Raw genomic sequence first — 19,022 nt, forward strand, 5'->3', positions numbered from 1 at the left:
ACGGCATTTTGGTAGGAGGTAGAATGATTAGATGCATAAGATTTGGAAACGATATGGTGCTTGTTACATAATTTGAAAAGAAAATCAATAAAATGTTGGAAAAAAAGAGGGAGGGCTGAAGAGTATGGAAGGAAAGTAAATGTTAGAAAGACAAAAGCCATGGTAATTGGAACAAAGGGACTGACGTCAAATATAAAAGTGGGTGGGGAGAAAATAGAACAAGTGAATAGTTTTCGATATCTGGTAGTCTTAGTAATGACATGAAATAGAAACAAGGATAGGAATGGCAAAAGAAGCCTGTAGGAGGAAGAAAAGTCTGTTTTGTGGGATCTTCAATAAACATTTGAAAAAAAGACTCATAAAATGCTTCGTGTGGAGTGTTGTACTGTACGGGGCGGAAACGTGGACATTACGTAAAGTTAATGAAAATCGATTGTAAACCCTCGAAAAGTGGGTGTGAAGAAGAATGGAAAGAATTAGATAAGACAAGCGAAAAACGAATGAGAAAGTGTTTGAAATGGTGGGGGAGAAAAGAACACTTATAGATATTATTAAGAGGATGACAAACTGGTTGGGACATTGCCTAAGGAGAAACTGTATCATGAGGGACGTCCTAGAGGGTATGCTGGCGGGAAGGAGAGGAAAAGGGGCGAAGGAGACTACAATTAATAGATGATATAAATAAAGAAAGATCATACGTGAAGATGAAAAGGCTACCGGAGGACCGTGGAGCATGGAAGCTTCTTAGATTTGATTTGATTTATTTGCGTTCATTTGACCATACAGAGTACACAAATTTGTACATATGGTATAGAAGATGTCATTTCACAATAATACATTGGTTAAATACAGAGTTAATAAACACATACTAACAAACTATAAGCATGCGAATATAAAACTAATTTTTTTTTACAATAAAAAAATGAAAAAATAAAGATTTGTTATTTAATCTAATAGTTAAAATATATCTACGTACTAAGTTTTATTGCCTTCAGAAATAATAAAGGATTGTTCCCCTATATACTCATCTACGGAATAATAAGATTTACAAATTAGCATATTTTTAACCTCTGTCAAAAACTTTATATCATCTTTTATGTATTTCAATTCTCTTGGTAATTTATTATATAGCACCGCACCTCTATAAAATGTAGTTTTTTCAAACATACTTGTTTTGTGTGACGGTATTACAAATTTATCACAGTTTCTAGTTCTATATTCATGTACGTCGGCATGCGTTAAGTAGTTATCTATGTTTTTCCTGACTAATTTTAATACCTCATATATATACAAACTCGGTATCGTAAGCAATCTGAGTTCACGAAATTTACTTCTACAACTAACACGAAAATGGGAATGTGTAATGATACGGATTATTTTCTTTTGTAATCTAATTATTGTAAACAAATCATTAGTGATACCCCAGAAGACAATACCATACTGTACTCGGGAATAAAATGACGCATAATATAATGAAATTAACGTGTCTAGGTTAAGAACAGAGGAAAGTGTATAAGCCATATAAACAATAGAAGATAAATTTTGGCATAAATTGTTTATATGATGTTTCCATTTAAGTTTGTCGTCTACGTTTAATCCTAAGAGTTTCGTATTTGAAGCACATTCCACATTATTATTATTAATTGTAAACGAAGGTTAATTGGTGATGAATTAGTTGTGAAAAAATATAAACATTTGGTTTTTTCGGTGTTAATAATTAAGTTATTGTGGTGTAACCAAGTTTCGAGCTCTCTTGCTGTTATATTTACATTATTTTGCAGCTCAGTTAAATTACTTCCTTTTACAAGTATATTTGTGTCATCTGTATACAGAAATAACTTACCATGAGTGATATAAAGTGGTAGATCATTAACATATAAAAGAAATAATATTGGTCCTAAGACTGATCCTTGAGGAACTCCTATGTTAACCATAGAAGGTGTTGATCTGTGAGTTTCGATATACAAGTTGTCTTCATTAATGAAATTTATCTCTACAAATTGTTGTCTATTTGTAAGGTAAGTTTGAAACCATTGGTTAGCAACACCTCTTATTCCATATGCATTTAATTTACTTAAACGTAACGAATGGTTCACACAGTCGAAAGCTTTACTTAAGTCACAAAATATAGATAGTGGGTATGATTTACTTTCTATTGAGTCTACTACTTCTTGCAAGAAATGAAGGGCAGCTGTAGATGTGGATCTATTTTTAAGAAAACCATGTTGCGAATCAGATAAAACATTGTTACGTTCCAAATGCGTAATTAATCTTTTTTTCATTATGGATTCTATAATTTTCGAAAATTTAGGGGAGAGAACTATTGGTCTGTAATTTTCACATTTCTTTTTGTCACCCTTTCTGTGTAATGGTTTTATAAGGGCCCATTTCAGGCTGTCTGGGAATATACCTTGTAAGAATGAATCATTAATTATGTGAGAGAGAGGCTGTGCAATTGCGTGGATACATCTTTTGATTATAAATTCCGGGATGTCATCTGGACCCCTTGATGATCCCTATTTAAAATTCCTTACTACTGACATTATTTCAGAAGGATTTGTTGGAATTATAAATAAAGAACTACTTATTTGATTAATTCGATTAGGGTTATTCTTAATAACATTCGATTGTGATTGCGATTTAAGTAGGTTAGTAACTATATTGCTGAAGTAAGAGTTGAAAACCTCAAAAAATAACATGAGGGTCTTTACAGTTTTTGCCGTTCGCGAGTTTCATTTCAGTATTTTGAACATGTTGTGGTTTTTGATTTGTTTCTTCTTTAATTATTTTCCAGGCCATTTTGGTCTTGTTTTCTGCATTAGAAATTATATTATTATAATAGGACTTTTGGCTTGTTATATTATTTTTTTTATGTGTTTTTATAATTTTTATAGTAAATCTTAATACTATTATCCTTAGTAGTTTTGCTAAGATGATTTAGTGACTTCATCGTTTTACTACTCACTATTATACCTTGCGTCACCCATTTCTTTTGTTTATTGTTCTTGATTGTAAACGTTGCGTATGGAGAACACTGATCAAATATCAGCTTAAATTTACTGAAAAATATACTAAACTTATCGTTCACCGAATAAGATGATTTTGACATTACACTTGACCAGTCCTCGGATTCAAGACACTTATTAAATTGTAAAATATTGTCTCACTGAAATTTCTTTTTCTCATTTTTATTATTTTTGAAGAGCCAGTTTTTTTGTTTTGTGGATTAACTAACACATTTGCATTGTAAGAGTTCACAGTGGCTATTTGTGCCCTATGATCAGAAAACCCGCTATTTAAAACATTAACGAAGCAATCGAATTTCCTTTTGTTTATAATCACCTGACCGATGGCAGTTTGTGAATTTTCCGTTATTGGCGTTGGTTCATTAACTATTGCTTCTAAATTATGGCTAAATAGTAATATTTTCAATTGACCATCAATAGAATTATGGTCTAAAAAATCAATATTTATATCACCGACTACAACTAACTCCTTCGTCTTTGTTTCATAATATGAAAGAATATTTTCTAAATTTCTGATAAAAATATTTACATCACTCTCTGCGGTTCTATATATACATATAACTACTACCTTATAAGATAATAATACAACAATGGATGCCTCAAAATGTTTATCTATGTTTAGTTTTTCAAATTTCGTTACCTTTTTAATTAATACATCTGATCGTGAAAATTTACAGGATCCTCCCTGTTTCATATTTGTTTTACAATAACTTGCAGCTAGGTTATAATTAGGAATATTAATAATACCAAGTTCATTTTGTTTTCTCCAATGTTCTGTTAAACAAATTAGACTAGGTTCCTGCATATTTTTAAATAAAATTTCCAACATAAATTTCTTTGTTGAGCTAAGCCCTTGTACATTTTGATGAAAAATCTCTAGTTGACTATGTTGAGTAGAGCTTAAGACACTATTGGACTTTTGTTTCGCCATAAAAGAATGATCGGGATCATTATAATGTGCTATGGAGGAAACACGAGTCTCATATGAAGGAGTGACAGTATTTTTATTCTTTTGTTTAGGAAATTGGAATTCAGGATTAGCAACGCGAATAATAGTTTTTGAATTTTTTGATCTTTCTTGAGTGCCGGTGAGGTTATTAATACCCTTGTCCGCAATCATAGTATCATTTGTAGAGGCCAATTTCGTATTGAAATAATGACTTTTATTTTTGCCGTCAGCTATAGTAAAAATATTGCATTCCTGAATTTCAATTTCGATACCATTCAGTTTTTTTGAAGCCTCTTTGATTGTACTTATGTAGTATCATGCGACAAAGTACATTTTTACCTGCGTTATTTAAATGTAATCCATGGTTTGTAAAATGATACCTTCGAAAACGACTGGTGTTTATAAATTCCACATTTTTGAAATTTTTACCTGTGGATTCAGCACTGTTATTGAATTGAAAAATTTGCCTATTCAAGGTTTCATTTGGACGATGCGGAAAATCGTATCTATAGGGAACGGTGACCACAACGAGTTTATTTTTTTCTTATTCAGACATGCTAAAGTAGATTCGAGGGCACATAGTGTTTCTGTTTGTGGGAGATTGTGGAAAATTATTTGTACCAGCAAGGAGAACGACGAAATCATCATCGGTTAAATTTGCAGATAGTTTGTTTATATCTTCACACACTTGTTCAAGTTTGGCATTTGGCTTTACAATGGAACTTACCGATATATTGTTACTGAGGTTTTGGAGTGTAGATGCACATTTTTTTCCCTGACTGTCGCTTAAGATTAATATGGTCGGTTTTCTGTCAGCTGTTTTAGACCTATCATTGAATTTTAGTGAATGTGTACTAGGATTTAATAAATCAGCCCTTGTAGTAACCGGTACTTTATCCACTTTTGAAGATTCACACATTTGTTTCAACATTCTTTTAGGCGTTTCTTCATAATCATTTACTAAACATGCTTCAGACGCATAGGTGTTTGAAATAGCACTGCAATTTTTGTGTGAATCATGTACAGGAGGACATATTTGTTCATTGTTTGTTTCGGTAAGTCTGCTTCTGTGGATGTATGTGTTTGGTAACGTACAAGGATACACTAAGTCATTATTTACAGCAATATTAGTTGTGTTACCGTGTGTAGACTGGAGTTTCGATGCATCTTTGCCATTCACATTTGACCCTTGTACTGGAGAGGGAGTTTGACACTTTGTTATCTCTTCCAGTCTGCTACTACTACTGTTTCTATTCGGTGAAGTATAAGAATAAACTAATTCATCCAACACTGAAAAAACATTCGTTAGAACAATATCGGATTTTGTGGAAACAGTATTACGTGTTTATGGCGATTTTTTAGATTTACCCCTCACTACACTTGACCACGAATTTTGACCTTGCACTGCATTCTCTTCTGTTTGTGCGTTGATTTGAAATTGATTATTTGTTGTTTTAAAGATTCAATATCACTACTGAATACCTTGATTACTTCTTGTAATCAAAACAGTTCTTCCTTTTTTGCTTGACAATTTGTACAAAGTATTAATTCACTGTCATTTTCAATAGAAACGCTAGTAACTATGGCTTGCATTTTGGATTTCGCTCTTGTTATAATTTCAGACGTATTTCCAATTTTAATTTGGCATGGTTTACACGCTGTACTCAAACATACCTTGTTTCTTTTGCATTCTCTGCATAAAAACGAGGAAAACTGTACACTCGAGGTTTCACTTAGACCACACACATCCGCCATGTTGCTATCGAACCTGCAGCAAGTGACCTGCTAATAAAGGCAGAATACATATGATGATGATTAACCTCAGCAGTATCTTTTATATTCTAAACAAGATTTAAGAAGGAGGTCGATTAAACCTTGACGATCTTTCGTAAGAGGATTTAACTTTTTTTGGTGATTTTGAGTGTTTGTACCCTTATAAATGTTATGGTTATTTTTCAGCAAAATAGTTGATTCACAGAAGCAAACAAGCTAGAAAGAATATTTTATTTAGTGGAAAGGGCATGAGAGAAGAAAGAATCAGGTTTGTTAGAAGTGCATTAGTAACCTCGTATTTTCTTTCATGTATAAGACGATGTTTCGTCTCTGAGTTATGTTGAATCATTGGGTCATTTCGGATCATCAGTGTTTCCTTGTTACTCGGAGCCATAGGTCTTTTTGGGTCAGTCTGGGGTTCATTGCACTGTGTTCCGTGTCACGTTTCATGAGGTTCGGGATCCATTCCATTACTACCAGAATATATATATGACAACTTCAAACATCTTATAAGAAAAAGAAGAAACGGAAATATCCAAAGATTTTGAAATATCAAAATATCCAAAATAATGAATACCGAAAATATTAAAAATCGAAAATATCAAATACCGAAAAAGTAGATTCGTAAATTTTTCAGTATTGATATATAGATATTCGAAAATAAGTGAATCATGGATCGATATATCGCACGGCCGTAGTTAGTATCCATGTAAGAAAGTAGCCGCAAATCTCATATAGTCTCTTTCTCGGCACTTCGTACTTTAAAGTAGGATTTATACCACTAAGTTATTGTGTTTATTAAGAGTTTGAACCCACAGTAATCGAAATTTTTCTGTCAATAATTAACTAGCTTCGTTATTTAAAATGGGAAACAAGTGACGTTCTCTACCTGACCTTTGCTTTTTCATAATATACAACTTAACATAGGATTATCATAAACCAAATACCGTATTGGTACTAATATAAGCCGCACATTTTATAACAATTAGAATTGTGAAAAATTTGGATGCGTCTCATATTCCTCACCTTACTAAAATTATGACACTCCTTCATATTAGGTGCTGTTAAAAATTTGCTGATTCCTCATTCTTAAATGGCGATAATACAACAACAGCATTGTAGAAACTCACCGTATAATATATACCGTAATGTTATCCAACAATAGCATTGTCGAACTAACTTTCGGTAGATAACAGAAGTAGTTGGCAACGGTTGATGACGATGACCAAAATAAATAGGCTGTGCAGATTTTATAACACATTAAAATATGTTAAAGCAGTCAAAAAAAAAAGTATGATAGGCGTATGTGAAATCAAGCCTCCGTCTTCTAAAAATCGAATCAATCGTTTGTTTTCTGTTTGTGTTTAATTGATTGAAGAAATAATTAATTCGGGAAACAAAAAAAAGATATATTTACTGCTTTTACACGCTTCACACTGCTCCAATTTTCAAAATTCGATTGAAAACTAAGGATAGGCACAAGGCGAATAGAGTTGATATTTAAGATTGTCTCTACTCGTATGGAGAAAATTCTGTCTCGAGTCGACGGGTTCAAAATTCGGAGCCGTCGTCAATTTGAAAAATATAATGATAAATGTAGACGTGATAACAGACAGTATATCTAGAAATATAAAAGTATATAGACTTTGGTTTTGAATTATAATTTGAAATAGAGTGGCAGCTTTAAGTTGACCAACAACTTTTTTTTTTTAAAATATAGCTCTACATTTCTTTAAACAAATATATTTCTCCCTAAAATATTCAATAAGAAAAGTACTAACGGTTACCTTGGTTTCTGAATTGAAATTTGAGAACAAGTGAGTAGAGTTTCACACTGTGCAACTAAGATTTCCAAACAATGTGAAATCAATACTTAAATATGAGGTACTTCATCTGTAAGTCCTAGCTGCAACAAAGAAATAAGATCGACGGTAGAACTTATTCATCGAACGATAAATTCATATCAAAGCAGCATTAGTCGCTATGATTTATTTTTTTCGTTGTATGGCAATAAAGGTTGAAACGAAGTTGTTTAATTCAACCACTTCTGGTTTGAATGGAGGCCTAAACGATCAAAAGTATATTCGGGACGATGAATCAATTGTCATATCTTTATGACTCTTAACGTTTAGCTACGCAAATCAGTACCGAACAGAAAGTAATAGTATATTTTAATTTCTTTAGGTTGAAGTGTTGTGGAAAGTTGTGAATTGAGTTGAGTTGATTTTGAGTTTAACGTCCCTTTCAGCTGCTAGGCTATGATACTTGGACCTACTGATTGACGTGGACTCCGAACCACTTGAGCTCCCGCCGGGAATCGAACCCGGGCTGTGGAAAGTTCTGACTTGTCGTGAGACAATTAATCTTAAAAAAAAAAAACATATCAGTTACACTCTTTGATATAATTTTTTGTCAATAAATATTGAAACTGAAAGTAACAGTAAACTTGAGCCAATTCCGGTTTTGGTGGATAGTCATGTTATATTGTGTTAAGATGATTTAACAAAATAAAAGTCGCATTTGGTATTTATTACTATTTTCGTTCTATAGCTATAAACGTTGAAACCATGATCCAAAATGGCTAATGTTGGGCACGACCAGTAATAAAAGAGTTAACAAAGCAGATGGAACTTCCACTTGAGACGATGGATCGTTCTCAAATACACTTTTTTGCTGTATGCTAGTTTTTGTTGTAGGATACAAACGTTGAAATTGGAAGTTACTCCCATTTTTGGTATGAATAGAGTGTTAACGGAGATGGGAACGTGTTGTAGTGAAAAACCGGTTGCAAAAATATCACCTTGATTTCTCTCTGCGTTTTACGTTTGGCATGCGTCAGCAGAGGAAGAACGTCGTTCTATATACATAACGCTGTTTTTAAGCAATTTACCGGCTACCCCCGCTGGTAACACTTCCTAACGAAAGGCTGAAAATTCTCTTGCCGCGTAACCGATTTCAATTTTTGTATTTTTTTACCAATTTTTCTCATCTCGTGGGTTGATAAACTAAAAACTATTTTTAATGACATTGCTTTTTGTTGCATAATGCTTTTACTGTGAATAAGTTTGTTGTGCTTTATTCGTTAACAAATCAAAGGTAGTGCCGTAGTAGGACTTTAACCACATAATATTAATTAATTAAGGAGCCTATATTCTTCAAGGTCGTTTACTGTTATTCTCCGAAGGTGATTCTTTACACACTGAAAACCGGTGAGGTTTTCACCTGCGTGTGTTATGATGTTTCAAAGAAACAGGATCTCACAAAATACCTTACCAGACTTAGCACGTTTGAGCGTTTTTAGCAGTGTGCGTTAGCACGTGATTTGCCAAACTTCGTTTGTGAATAAATCCCTTTTTGCAGACTTCGCATCTGTGCGGTTTTTCTTTTGTGTGTCTTAACAGGTGTGTTGCCAAATATGATTTTCGTTTAAATCCTTTTGAGCAAAATTTGCACTGGTGAGGAGTTTTATCAGTATGTATTAAGAAGTGTCTTGTCAAATTTGATTTTCTAGCAAATCCCGCACCACAAAGTTGACACTTATGTGGTTTTTCACCTGTATGTATTAGCAAATGTTTTGCCAAAGCTGACTTTATAAGTAATCCCTTTCCACACACTTGGCATTTGTGAGGCTCATCACCTGTGTGTATTAACGTGTGATTTTTGAAATACGAAGAGTTTCTAAATTTCTTTCCACAGATATGGCATATGTAAGTTTCTTCATCTGTGTGCATTATCATGTGTGTCTCCAAACCCGATTTTTCAGTAAATCCCTTTCCACACGCCTTGCATTTGTGAGGATATTCGTCTGTGTGGATTAACATATGTCTTGTCAAAACAGACTTTTGAGTAAATCCTTTTCCACAGAGTTGACATTTGTAAGATTTTTCAGCTACGTGTATTAACATGTGTACTGTCAAAACTGATTTTCGGGTAAACCCATTTCCACAAACGTGACAAATGTAAGATTTTTCATTTTTGTGCATTAACATGTGTGTTGCCAAATCCTCCTTCAGAAAAAATGACTTTAAACACAATTTGCACTTGTAAGGCTGTGCACTCTTGTGAATGAACATGTGTTTTTTTAAATACCACGTGTTTCTAAATCTCTTTCCACAGACATGGCACATATAAGGTTTCTCTCCTGTGTGTGTCCAAAAGGTACTTTCCGTTAAATCCCTTTCCACACGTCTCGCATTTGTGAGGATATTCGCCTGTATGAATTAACATGTGTCTTGGCAAAGCTGACTTTCGATTAAATCCCTTTCCACAGAGTTGACATTTGTAAGGTTTTCCACCTTCGTGCGTTAATATGTGTACTGCCAAAAGGGATTTTCGGGTAAACCCTTTTCCACAGGCGTGACAGATGTAAGGCTTTTGACCTGTGTGTGTTAAAGTGTGGTGTGCTAAGGTTGATTTTTCCGCAAATCTCCCGCCACACACTTCACATGTATGAGATTTTTCTCCGGTGTGTATTTTAATGTGTCGTTTTAAGTGGGAACGGAGTCTAAACCTTTTTGCACAGAAGTTGCATTTATGAGGTTTCTCACCTGTATGTGTTAACATATGCGTTGCGAAACTTTGATTGTGATTAAATCCCTTACCACACAATTGACATTTGTGACGTTTTTCATCTGTGTGTATCAATTTATGAGTTTCCAGTGTTGTTTTTTCTTTAAATCCTTTTCCACATATCTTGCACTTATAAGGATTTTCTTGTATTGCCATCGTATCTCTTCCGAAATGACATCGAGTGAAACTTTTGCTATATCTCTTCGAAGTTCTAAATGTTATATCTTGATGTGAAACTGGATGCTTTCGTGTAATGATCGCATTGGCTTTTCTGGAAGGACTATGGTGATGGAATATGTAAGAAATTGAATAATCTAGGAAAACGAAATGTGGACAAACAATATGAAACAACAAAGAATTTCAAACACTCCCATGCTAAATACAATAACAGTGGACTTCCTTTCTGTTTCATTTGTTATTACATTAGAAATATGAGGCGTCGTCTGGTTTGTAATGTAGAAAAACAAACTGTGAGGACAAATGTGGCGTTAGTTAAACGATTTTGAGAAAAGTCTGTACCTTGAGGTTTGCTGCCGTGTCGTGACAAAACGCTGTAACTTTGGCTCAGCAGTTTTGCGAAAAAGAGCCGTATAGTTTTCATCCGAAAATGTGATCTGTATCGTGTAGAACCAGTGTAACTAGGCAATAATGGTCAACCAACCAATTTTCACCAAATTTAATCTCACAACATGCATTTACGTAACATTACATGTAACCACGTGTTTTCAAAATCAAGATACACTGGTTCTACACGATACAGATCACATTTTCGGATGAAAACTTTACGGCTCTTTTTCGCAAAACTGCTCCGCCAAAGTTACAGCGTTTTGTCACGACACGGCAGTTTGGTACCGAATTGCGACGGCTACAAAGAGACCAAGAGATAATTATTTAAAAGTAATATTGAATTTTTAAGTTAATTATATATTATTATATTTATTTGCAAGTTAGTTTTGGTGTTTTAAGTAGTTTCTTTTTCCCTCTATTGGGGTGGTACGTTGGTCACTTGCTAATTTTGTAATGTATTTTCAGCTTATTGTTTTGTCTCATTTTCATTTGTTGAAAATATAACTGGAACCCATTATTTCTTGGCATGTTTATGGATTACTAGAATAATAACACGAAATGCTCCTAAAAGTTTGAAGACCGGATATATAGACTTGTATTCGTGATATTCTTAAATAGTGTGATATGTTATCAGAATATATTAGGCTATAACTTACGTAGTAATTTACTTTTTCACAGCTCCAAAAATTAAAAAGTTATATTGAAAATTAACATTTTTCTTATGAATTGTCACCATGTTACATGTTGAGTGTTATGGTACAATTTAGTGTTTGGTTATAATTAAAATTAATGTTTTTAGTACGTTTCGAAAACAGTTTAAATGGTTTGATCCTTGGTATTGGGATTGACTGTGAGGATTGATAATTTTTCCCTGTCGTCTTAACAGCATTTCTAGTATAAGTGATTGTGTATGTTTGATCTAAAATGATTCTTTTAAAACTGATAATATGATTGATTTTATGAGTGTACTTTCCTTCCTTTACTATCATATTCTGTTGTCCATATTATATACTTAATTGTAATTTGCTTGTTTGTTTCTCGATTCACTCGCTTTCTAAAAACGGATTTCTTGGTCTTCACCAGGGCCAAGTCGAGGGTGTAACATACAATCCACGGAATATACGTCACTCGTATCTGATATTCAAACAAAGGTGTTTAGGGTTATTTATCGTATATCGAAAAAGCTTCTCCTTTTTTGTTTCTTTATGGTTACTTATGCACTCTGCTGGGACGTTCGAGTACGACGGATGAGTCTTCTACAGGAGGTCATAATTGTGCTCGAACGTTAGACAAGGGAAGTATGTTGGGATTTTGGGTTGAGTATTATTGTATAGAACAGTTATTGTGTGTGATTGAATTATTATTCGAAAAATGGTTGGCCAATATACATAATCCAGGAGTGATATTCGACACACAATAAAGTAGAAGTTTAGAATATGAATACATATATTTACAAAACATAAACAGATGTTTTGTAACCTTGATTCAGCTACTTGTCCTATTTGATAGGACAGATTGACTTTTAAGGCAGTGAGATACGTAACTTGGTTCTTTTGTTTCCTTTATTTATCGTACAATCTTACTTATAGAGGTTCGTTTGTCAATTTGTTGGTTTTGGGCACTTTGACTAGAGCTTTTTGACGTTTACCTTATCGATATAATTAGATTCCTGCACTATAATCAATTTGCGTGACCAATTAGAACAAGTAAGCAGTAATCAAAGCAGAATTGTTTATCCTGCTGATCAGTTCATAGTTTAAGATTGAATCTGTTCAAATTGCCTTTCCGTTATAATAAACACCATAACGTAATACCGTTTGTAGATTTGTTATATATAATAATTGAATATTGAATATTTACAAGTCAAATGCACTGTTTGGGTTTCTAAGAGAGGTCGGTTGTACGAATATTATTTTACGAACTTACAGCCAACTACCACGTTTCATATATATACATGTATAGTATTGATTGTTAGCAGCAGTAATAGATCAGATATCCTTTTTATATTTCAGTGTGGTATTTCAAAGCACTAATATTAATGCCGGGGATACCGATATATGTGTTCTCCTCTCATATCCATGCATATACTCTCCTTTTTAAGTTTGAGGTTCAAAGAATAAACTTTTAAATCGATACGTAACGAAAGTGGTGCAATATAAGTATGGTTACAATGTTTTTCGCTAGCAACAAGCAAACAAAGAAGTTGTGCATACATTGGTATACGTATGAATGACGACCGAAGAAAGCTCTAATATTTCCAACTGCCTTCAATATCGTATGAAGTTTTGATAGTAATTTACACTTTGTATTTTCAGCAGGATATGTTAAACACTGAAAATAGAATATAGCCTTCACACTAATAGAATATACAATTTTCCTTCCGATTAATGGAATTCAAAAGCTAATAGCTAAAAACTAAAACCTATCTACTGGATATCATTCTCAACTATTAAAAGCCACATCGGATTCCTATCAGCTGCTTTAATAAGAACCTGCTGTTTAAAATTCTCTTACATGGTTTTGACCTACTGAAACTGGTATAAAGTATATACTTGAACAAGAAGTTTACGACTTTCATGCGTATCACTCATGCAACCGACGTGACCCTCTTCCTCAGACAGTTCAATTGGATTATTTATGTAAAAATATGTGATATATTCCTGTTGTTAAGGTGAAATAAACCTATAGCGACGTATATTATCATTTAGGTCACGTCACGCTATTTAACTTAAAACTCCTTTCCAAAATCCATCAATCTTATTTCCTGTGTGTTAATATCATATCCATATCCATATCCATTAATAGCATATCCTGGACCTGTGAAACTGTTATGTTACCCAATTTGATTGACGAAGACATAATTGGGAAATCATCTTTTTGTCAATGCGGTATTGCATGTGAATTGTTTACAGTTAAGACGATACTTTGCGAATTTTGTCAACAAAAAGTTTCCCTTTCTACTCGATTGTAAGAAATGTTGCCAGCTCATACGTTAAAAATTATAACTGTAGCTACATGATAGGACTGGTCCAATATCTACAATTATTCCCATGAATACAACAACAACTACCGCTCAAATAATTATTACACATCCAAAGGAATTTTCTCTTAAAACAAGACATCGTTGGTATAAGCTTTAGAATTTGACAAACTAGTAAACTCTGCCGACACATGTATGAAGAAAACTTTATTGACATAATTATTATACCACTAAGGAATACATGATTCCATATCAACGGGAATCGAACTCACGACCTTGTCACTGTAAGTCCTGTCTTTAGCTTTTAATTATAAGATAACTAGGACAGGCATAGACACGGATAAACTATTGCAAACATGTAAAAATAATAAAATGATTTTAAAAACTCACTGAAACATTTTCTGCCTTTTGCAGGGTCGTTTTCACGTATTATTCGCGTCACATTCAAACCCTGACTACTGCAGATGTTAGTCGAACTCTTTAGTATAGCTCAAATTACGCGTCAGAACGACTCCGCATAAACCTTTGTTTCCAGTAGGGCATCTAAAATGATCAAGATAAAAGATTGAAAAACCTTGCAAAATATTTCCGTTTATCAACAAGTATCAGGATGTTAGCAGAATGTGCGAAATACGCAAGGTAAATGTCGAAATGGTAACGATCTGGCGTGGTGAAATATAGATCATTGTCGGAACGACGAACCAAATAAAAGTATTGCTTTACTACTTGGGCAACACGTAAAATCACGATGAATGACTAAATTGGTGGCTAAGGTTGAATGCAAAATATTTTGCTTAACAATTAACACAACTTCTACCAAATATAAGTTACTTTGCTAACATTTTCTAATTTATGACTAACAATATCAACCTGGTGCCATGCATTACATGAGCTATCAGTAACAACACTCAAGTTAAACAATTGAGTATGTTTAACTCAATGAGTTAAGCAATGTGCTTCGTATCAAGCATTAGCACGGGGAAAATTTGCACAGCAGAATTCTTGCTTACATGCTCCTACTGGCTGAGTTTGAAAGTGGTGCTCTCAAATCAACTTTCATGACAAGACATCCTTTCCGTAAAAACATACGCATATGTCTGTATGCAAAAATGTCTTAAAAAGTTAAATGACGCTTTATGTTCCTGCAAGAATGCTGAAATCCCTTGTATTCCATGACGGTTATGTATTGGAAGAGTTTAAATCCATTTATGAAATACAATCACCAAACAAGGATGAAGAACCATTTAAAATTGCTTCCGATGTGAGCTTTTCATTATCCTTGTGTCTTAATATTGTTTTGTTTTATGACCAAATCTCTATACAAAATTGTATTTGTTTTTGGATGACTGAGCATCATATGCGGAATACATTTAAGTTGAGGCCTTTTAACATTCTATAGTTCATGGTTCAAATATTGTTTACATTGAAGTTATACTTATTGCGTTTAATATTGAGTTTCAGTGATTTTTAAGATAAATTAATTGTTTAATCATACGTTGTGTTGAAGAATGTTTGGTGCTCTTTGAATTTAATGCCAATGTTTAAACAAATATACCATTTTAAATGAATATTTGTTGGGATTAGTATTTAGAAAATTTGGAACAATTATTGTAAAAATAATAAACTAAACTAAACTTTTGCCATTTCTTTCAAATAAGTGGTTATATAAAACGTTCGTAATGATTCAGAAATATCGTTACTTGATGGTCTAATTATATAGAAAGCTTGATGTATCGCATTGAATAAATTTTGTTATGGATACGAATTCTTATGTTTATTGTGATGGACTTTTAGAGATGCAAGATGCATTTGCTTACTTGCACAACTATTCATACGATGGAGATTCAGAAGTCGAACGCTCTTTAGTAACCGCACGGCACAACTACATTTGAAACCTGAACCCAAGAACTCAAAATATAAGAAAATTCTTGTTAAAACAGTTCGTATATATATCACCGTCAGAAAGCAAAAACTTCCTAAGAGCCATTTCCCTTGATCTCGAACTAATTTCATGTCCTAACTACCAATTTCATGTTTAATATTGTGGAGAAAGGAGACAAGTGGCAGGAGACAATATGAAATGTCTGGAGTGAAAACTGATTTCTAGAAAAAAACAATCGGAATTAACTACTGTTTCATTCATTTGTGATTATCTCCTGAGAAATTTGCATATTAGCGCTTAGCACTTTTCTGCTTTCTGGTGGCGATATATATTGGAAATTTAAAACGTGAGACGTTGTGAAGATTAAACAACAAGGTTAAGTATTTCTTCTATTAAAGAAAATATGTTGTATTGTGTTTGGAATATATGCTATTTCTGGGATTTTATGTTACTAAATACTTACATTTAGTTTACTTTAGACCACCTACTGGAAAATGATCACATTTTTTGTTCGTATGGATTTTAATTTTGATGTCCATGCCAATCAACATTTTCAACACATTTTTTTTTTAATTCAACAGGCGCAACAGCTTGAACATTGACACTAAATTTGACTTCATATGCCAATTTGAACTTGCTTCCCCATTGGACGGTTATCTTGCCCGTCATCTTAGATTTCTGGTAACACCAAGTAATTCGCGAATGACAAACGGGATTTTCTGTTAAAACCAGCTTTGAAAATAACAAAAAGAGAAAAATATATTAGCCTTTGGGATGTGAACTTACTTAACGTTTGAGCGGCCATGTTATTCGTCATCTTTGATTTGTAGTGACTGCAAAGAATGGACAGGTAGCAAACGCAATTTTCTGTTAAAACCAGTTTTAGAAATTATATAAACAATGATTGCCATTTGTAGCAAAGAAAAGCCTGGCCATCCCTTTTTCCATGTTTAATTTCTGGTGACTCCAAGGAAAAGACGGGAGGCAAACACAATTTTGTTTAAACCAGTTTTAGAAATCTCACAAACAATGAATGTTCCTTGTAGCAAATCAAAGCCTACGGATTGCAACTTTTCACTTATTCATTCACCTACTGTACTCGTCTATCTTAGTTCCTTTCACTCCCATACTTCTACACTTCCCACTGAATCATGGAATAAATTCCTTCGTATAAGAATCATAATACAACTGGGCAATAGGTTTTTAAAAAGCCATCACATTTAATCTATTTTCATAAAACCTTAGATTTAGGGATAATCATTGTGCTTTCCTAATGTAAACCTGTATCGATGGATATAAAGTCCTTTAGAAGGTGCTTTTTTCAAGCTACTAAGAGATTTCTTCCAAAGGCGGGATGTACTAAGTAATTTGGTAATCACGACAAAAGACTTAATCTGAACCACAGATGGCTAATTTATAAATAAAATAACGGTTTGTTGGCATTTTGTGAGAAAATGTTAGTGTCCCATAATGAAAACTGACACTAACTTCGCTCTGAAATCAACTGGTAATAATAATGATCACGTAGCCTAAAGGTATTCTATACAGAGGAATGCAACGTTGTTTACAAGGTAAATAGAATGCAAACCTAAGTTCGACCGCAACCCTCACTGACCATAGTACTTTATTTAAGTTTAAACGCAGAAGTTAATACTTACATCCATAAAGTATACTTATATATCTAAAAGTACAATTAACTTATATCTAAAACTATAACTCTTCTATCTTATAATGTCCTCTTTGCAGGGCCACCATCCCTCAACATCTATTAAATACGCCGCTGAAAAATAATTTACAAAAGGAAAACGTAGTATATAATTTATTGTGAAATAATTTCATAAAGCCATTCTCCATTTACTATATAAGAATTCGTATTAAATAAGCTCCCATACAGTTTTTGTTTCATCCAAATCGATTAACATAAGGCTGTATAACGAGAAGATGAAGCTTAGAATGTATTCTTACGCTTGTGCATTCGGTAGGAATGCTTTCGTCGTCGTTTTGAAGAAAGAAAATAAACTATAATCGTTAATTTGGGAAATATGGCTCACTGGTAGAATTGAGAGGTATCTGAGAAGACGATGAGCGTTTCTAGTTTGTAGGGCATGTGGGTAGAAATAAATAAGAACAAATATTTAAAAAAAAAGAGAGAGAGAGTCGAGAGTATGTTTAGGGAGAAAGAAAAGGAAGTTTGTTTGGGCGTTTAGGACCTTGAATGTGTATTCCGTACCTCAGTTCCTGGTCGTTGACTGGTCGTCTCCATGTCTCGGCCTCTGTCTCGAAATGGCGTGGGATTTGGTATATATCTCTCTTGCCGTTGCTCACACTCGCTCCTCGTGTACTTCTCTGCTTCTCGTGTGCTACTCCCATCTTCCGGGTCCTGGGACGTTTTTATATCAACCAAAGTAGGAAGATGGCCGTCGAAATTACGGGAAAACATCCAAAGTACGCACGTGTAAGGATTCAGGAAAGTGCAAGGTAAATGAAATTCTCGACTTATTTAATAATTTGTCAACAGTTACAGAACACTTTGGTTACATCAGATTACATAAGTTACATAAATTTACCAAATATGAAGAATGAGGAATCATCTACTAAAGAGAATTTTGAAATGTTTGCTGACTGTCTTATTATTCCAAGTTGTGACTGTCTCTCATCATCCACAGAAAATAAAGGAAAAAAAGTAAAAAATAAAAAATAAAATCGTTATTAAATCTTGATTTGTTTATATACTGAATATTAATAATATGAGGGAAATCCAATATCTCTACATTCCCGCCACTAAATCTTACTGAACGACGAGAAGACGAACGCTGTCGTTTCAGATCCAATTACTTATTGAACGCACTGTGTATATATACTTTGTACTATATCATCTTTATGTATGTTATATATATAAAAAATAATAATCACACACCACTAAAAAAAAGCACTTAAATCACTAGCGTTAACAGATAATAAAATGTAGCACTATACCAATCAATCAATCAATATTTCACCAATAGACGAAGAATAAACATACAAGAAAGAGTTAATTTGTCAATATGTAAGTATATGTATCTTGAAAGCATTATCTTTCAATGTCTTGGATAGTTCCTGTCTGTTCTCCCGTATAAATAATTGACGTAATCGTTAATGTACATAGCAAAAGAAACTGAAGCGCATGGTCTTGTTTATAACATTGAACTTGAAACTGTAGAATGCTGAATCAGCAGAGTCTCAGCTGCGAGATAATCTAGGCCAGCTTGGTCGTTGACCATATACAAAGGACGTAGT

At 33.5% G+C, this 19,022-nt stretch overlaps 3 protein-coding genes across 4 annotated transcripts in view; all 3 read right to left on the reverse strand.

Annotated features, from left to right (window-relative positions):
* Nucleotides 1-19,022, reverse strand: part of LOC145684292 (uncharacterized) — a 68,635-nt gene that overhangs the window by 25,700 nt on the left and 23,913 nt on the right. The gene's annotated exons all lie outside the window — the stretch shown is intronic.
* On the reverse strand, nt 760-9,008 carry LOC145684291 (uncharacterized). The gene has a single exon (XM_081756454.1). The coding sequence runs from the start codon at nt 4,144-4,146 to the stop codon at nt 3,109-3,111; it is 1,038 nt and encodes a 345-aa protein (XP_081612580.1). The 5' UTR covers nt 4,147-9,008; the 3' UTR covers nt 760-3,108.
* The window catches only part of LOC145684290 (uncharacterized), a 33,581-nt gene continuing 24,073 nt past the window's right edge, over nt 9,515-19,022 (reverse strand). The window contains exon 2 of one of the 2 annotated variants that reach the window (XM_081756452.1): nt 9,515-10,597. In XM_081756452.1, coding sequence (XP_081612578.1) covers nt 9,847-10,597 — 751 coding nt within the window. In that variant the 3' untranslated portion in view covers nt 9,515-9,846. Of the gene's footprint in view, nt 10,598-17,527; nt 18,127-19,022 lie in introns of those variants that run through there. The other variant, XM_081756453.1, reaches the window with a different exon arrangement.

The sequence above is a fragment of the Thermobia domestica genome, chromosome 4, assembly GCF_964235325.1.
Source record: "Thermobia domestica chromosome 4, izTheDome1.hap1.1, whole genome shotgun sequence".
Lineage (NCBI taxonomy): Eukaryota > Metazoa > Arthropoda > Insecta > Zygentoma > Lepismatidae > Thermobia > Thermobia domestica.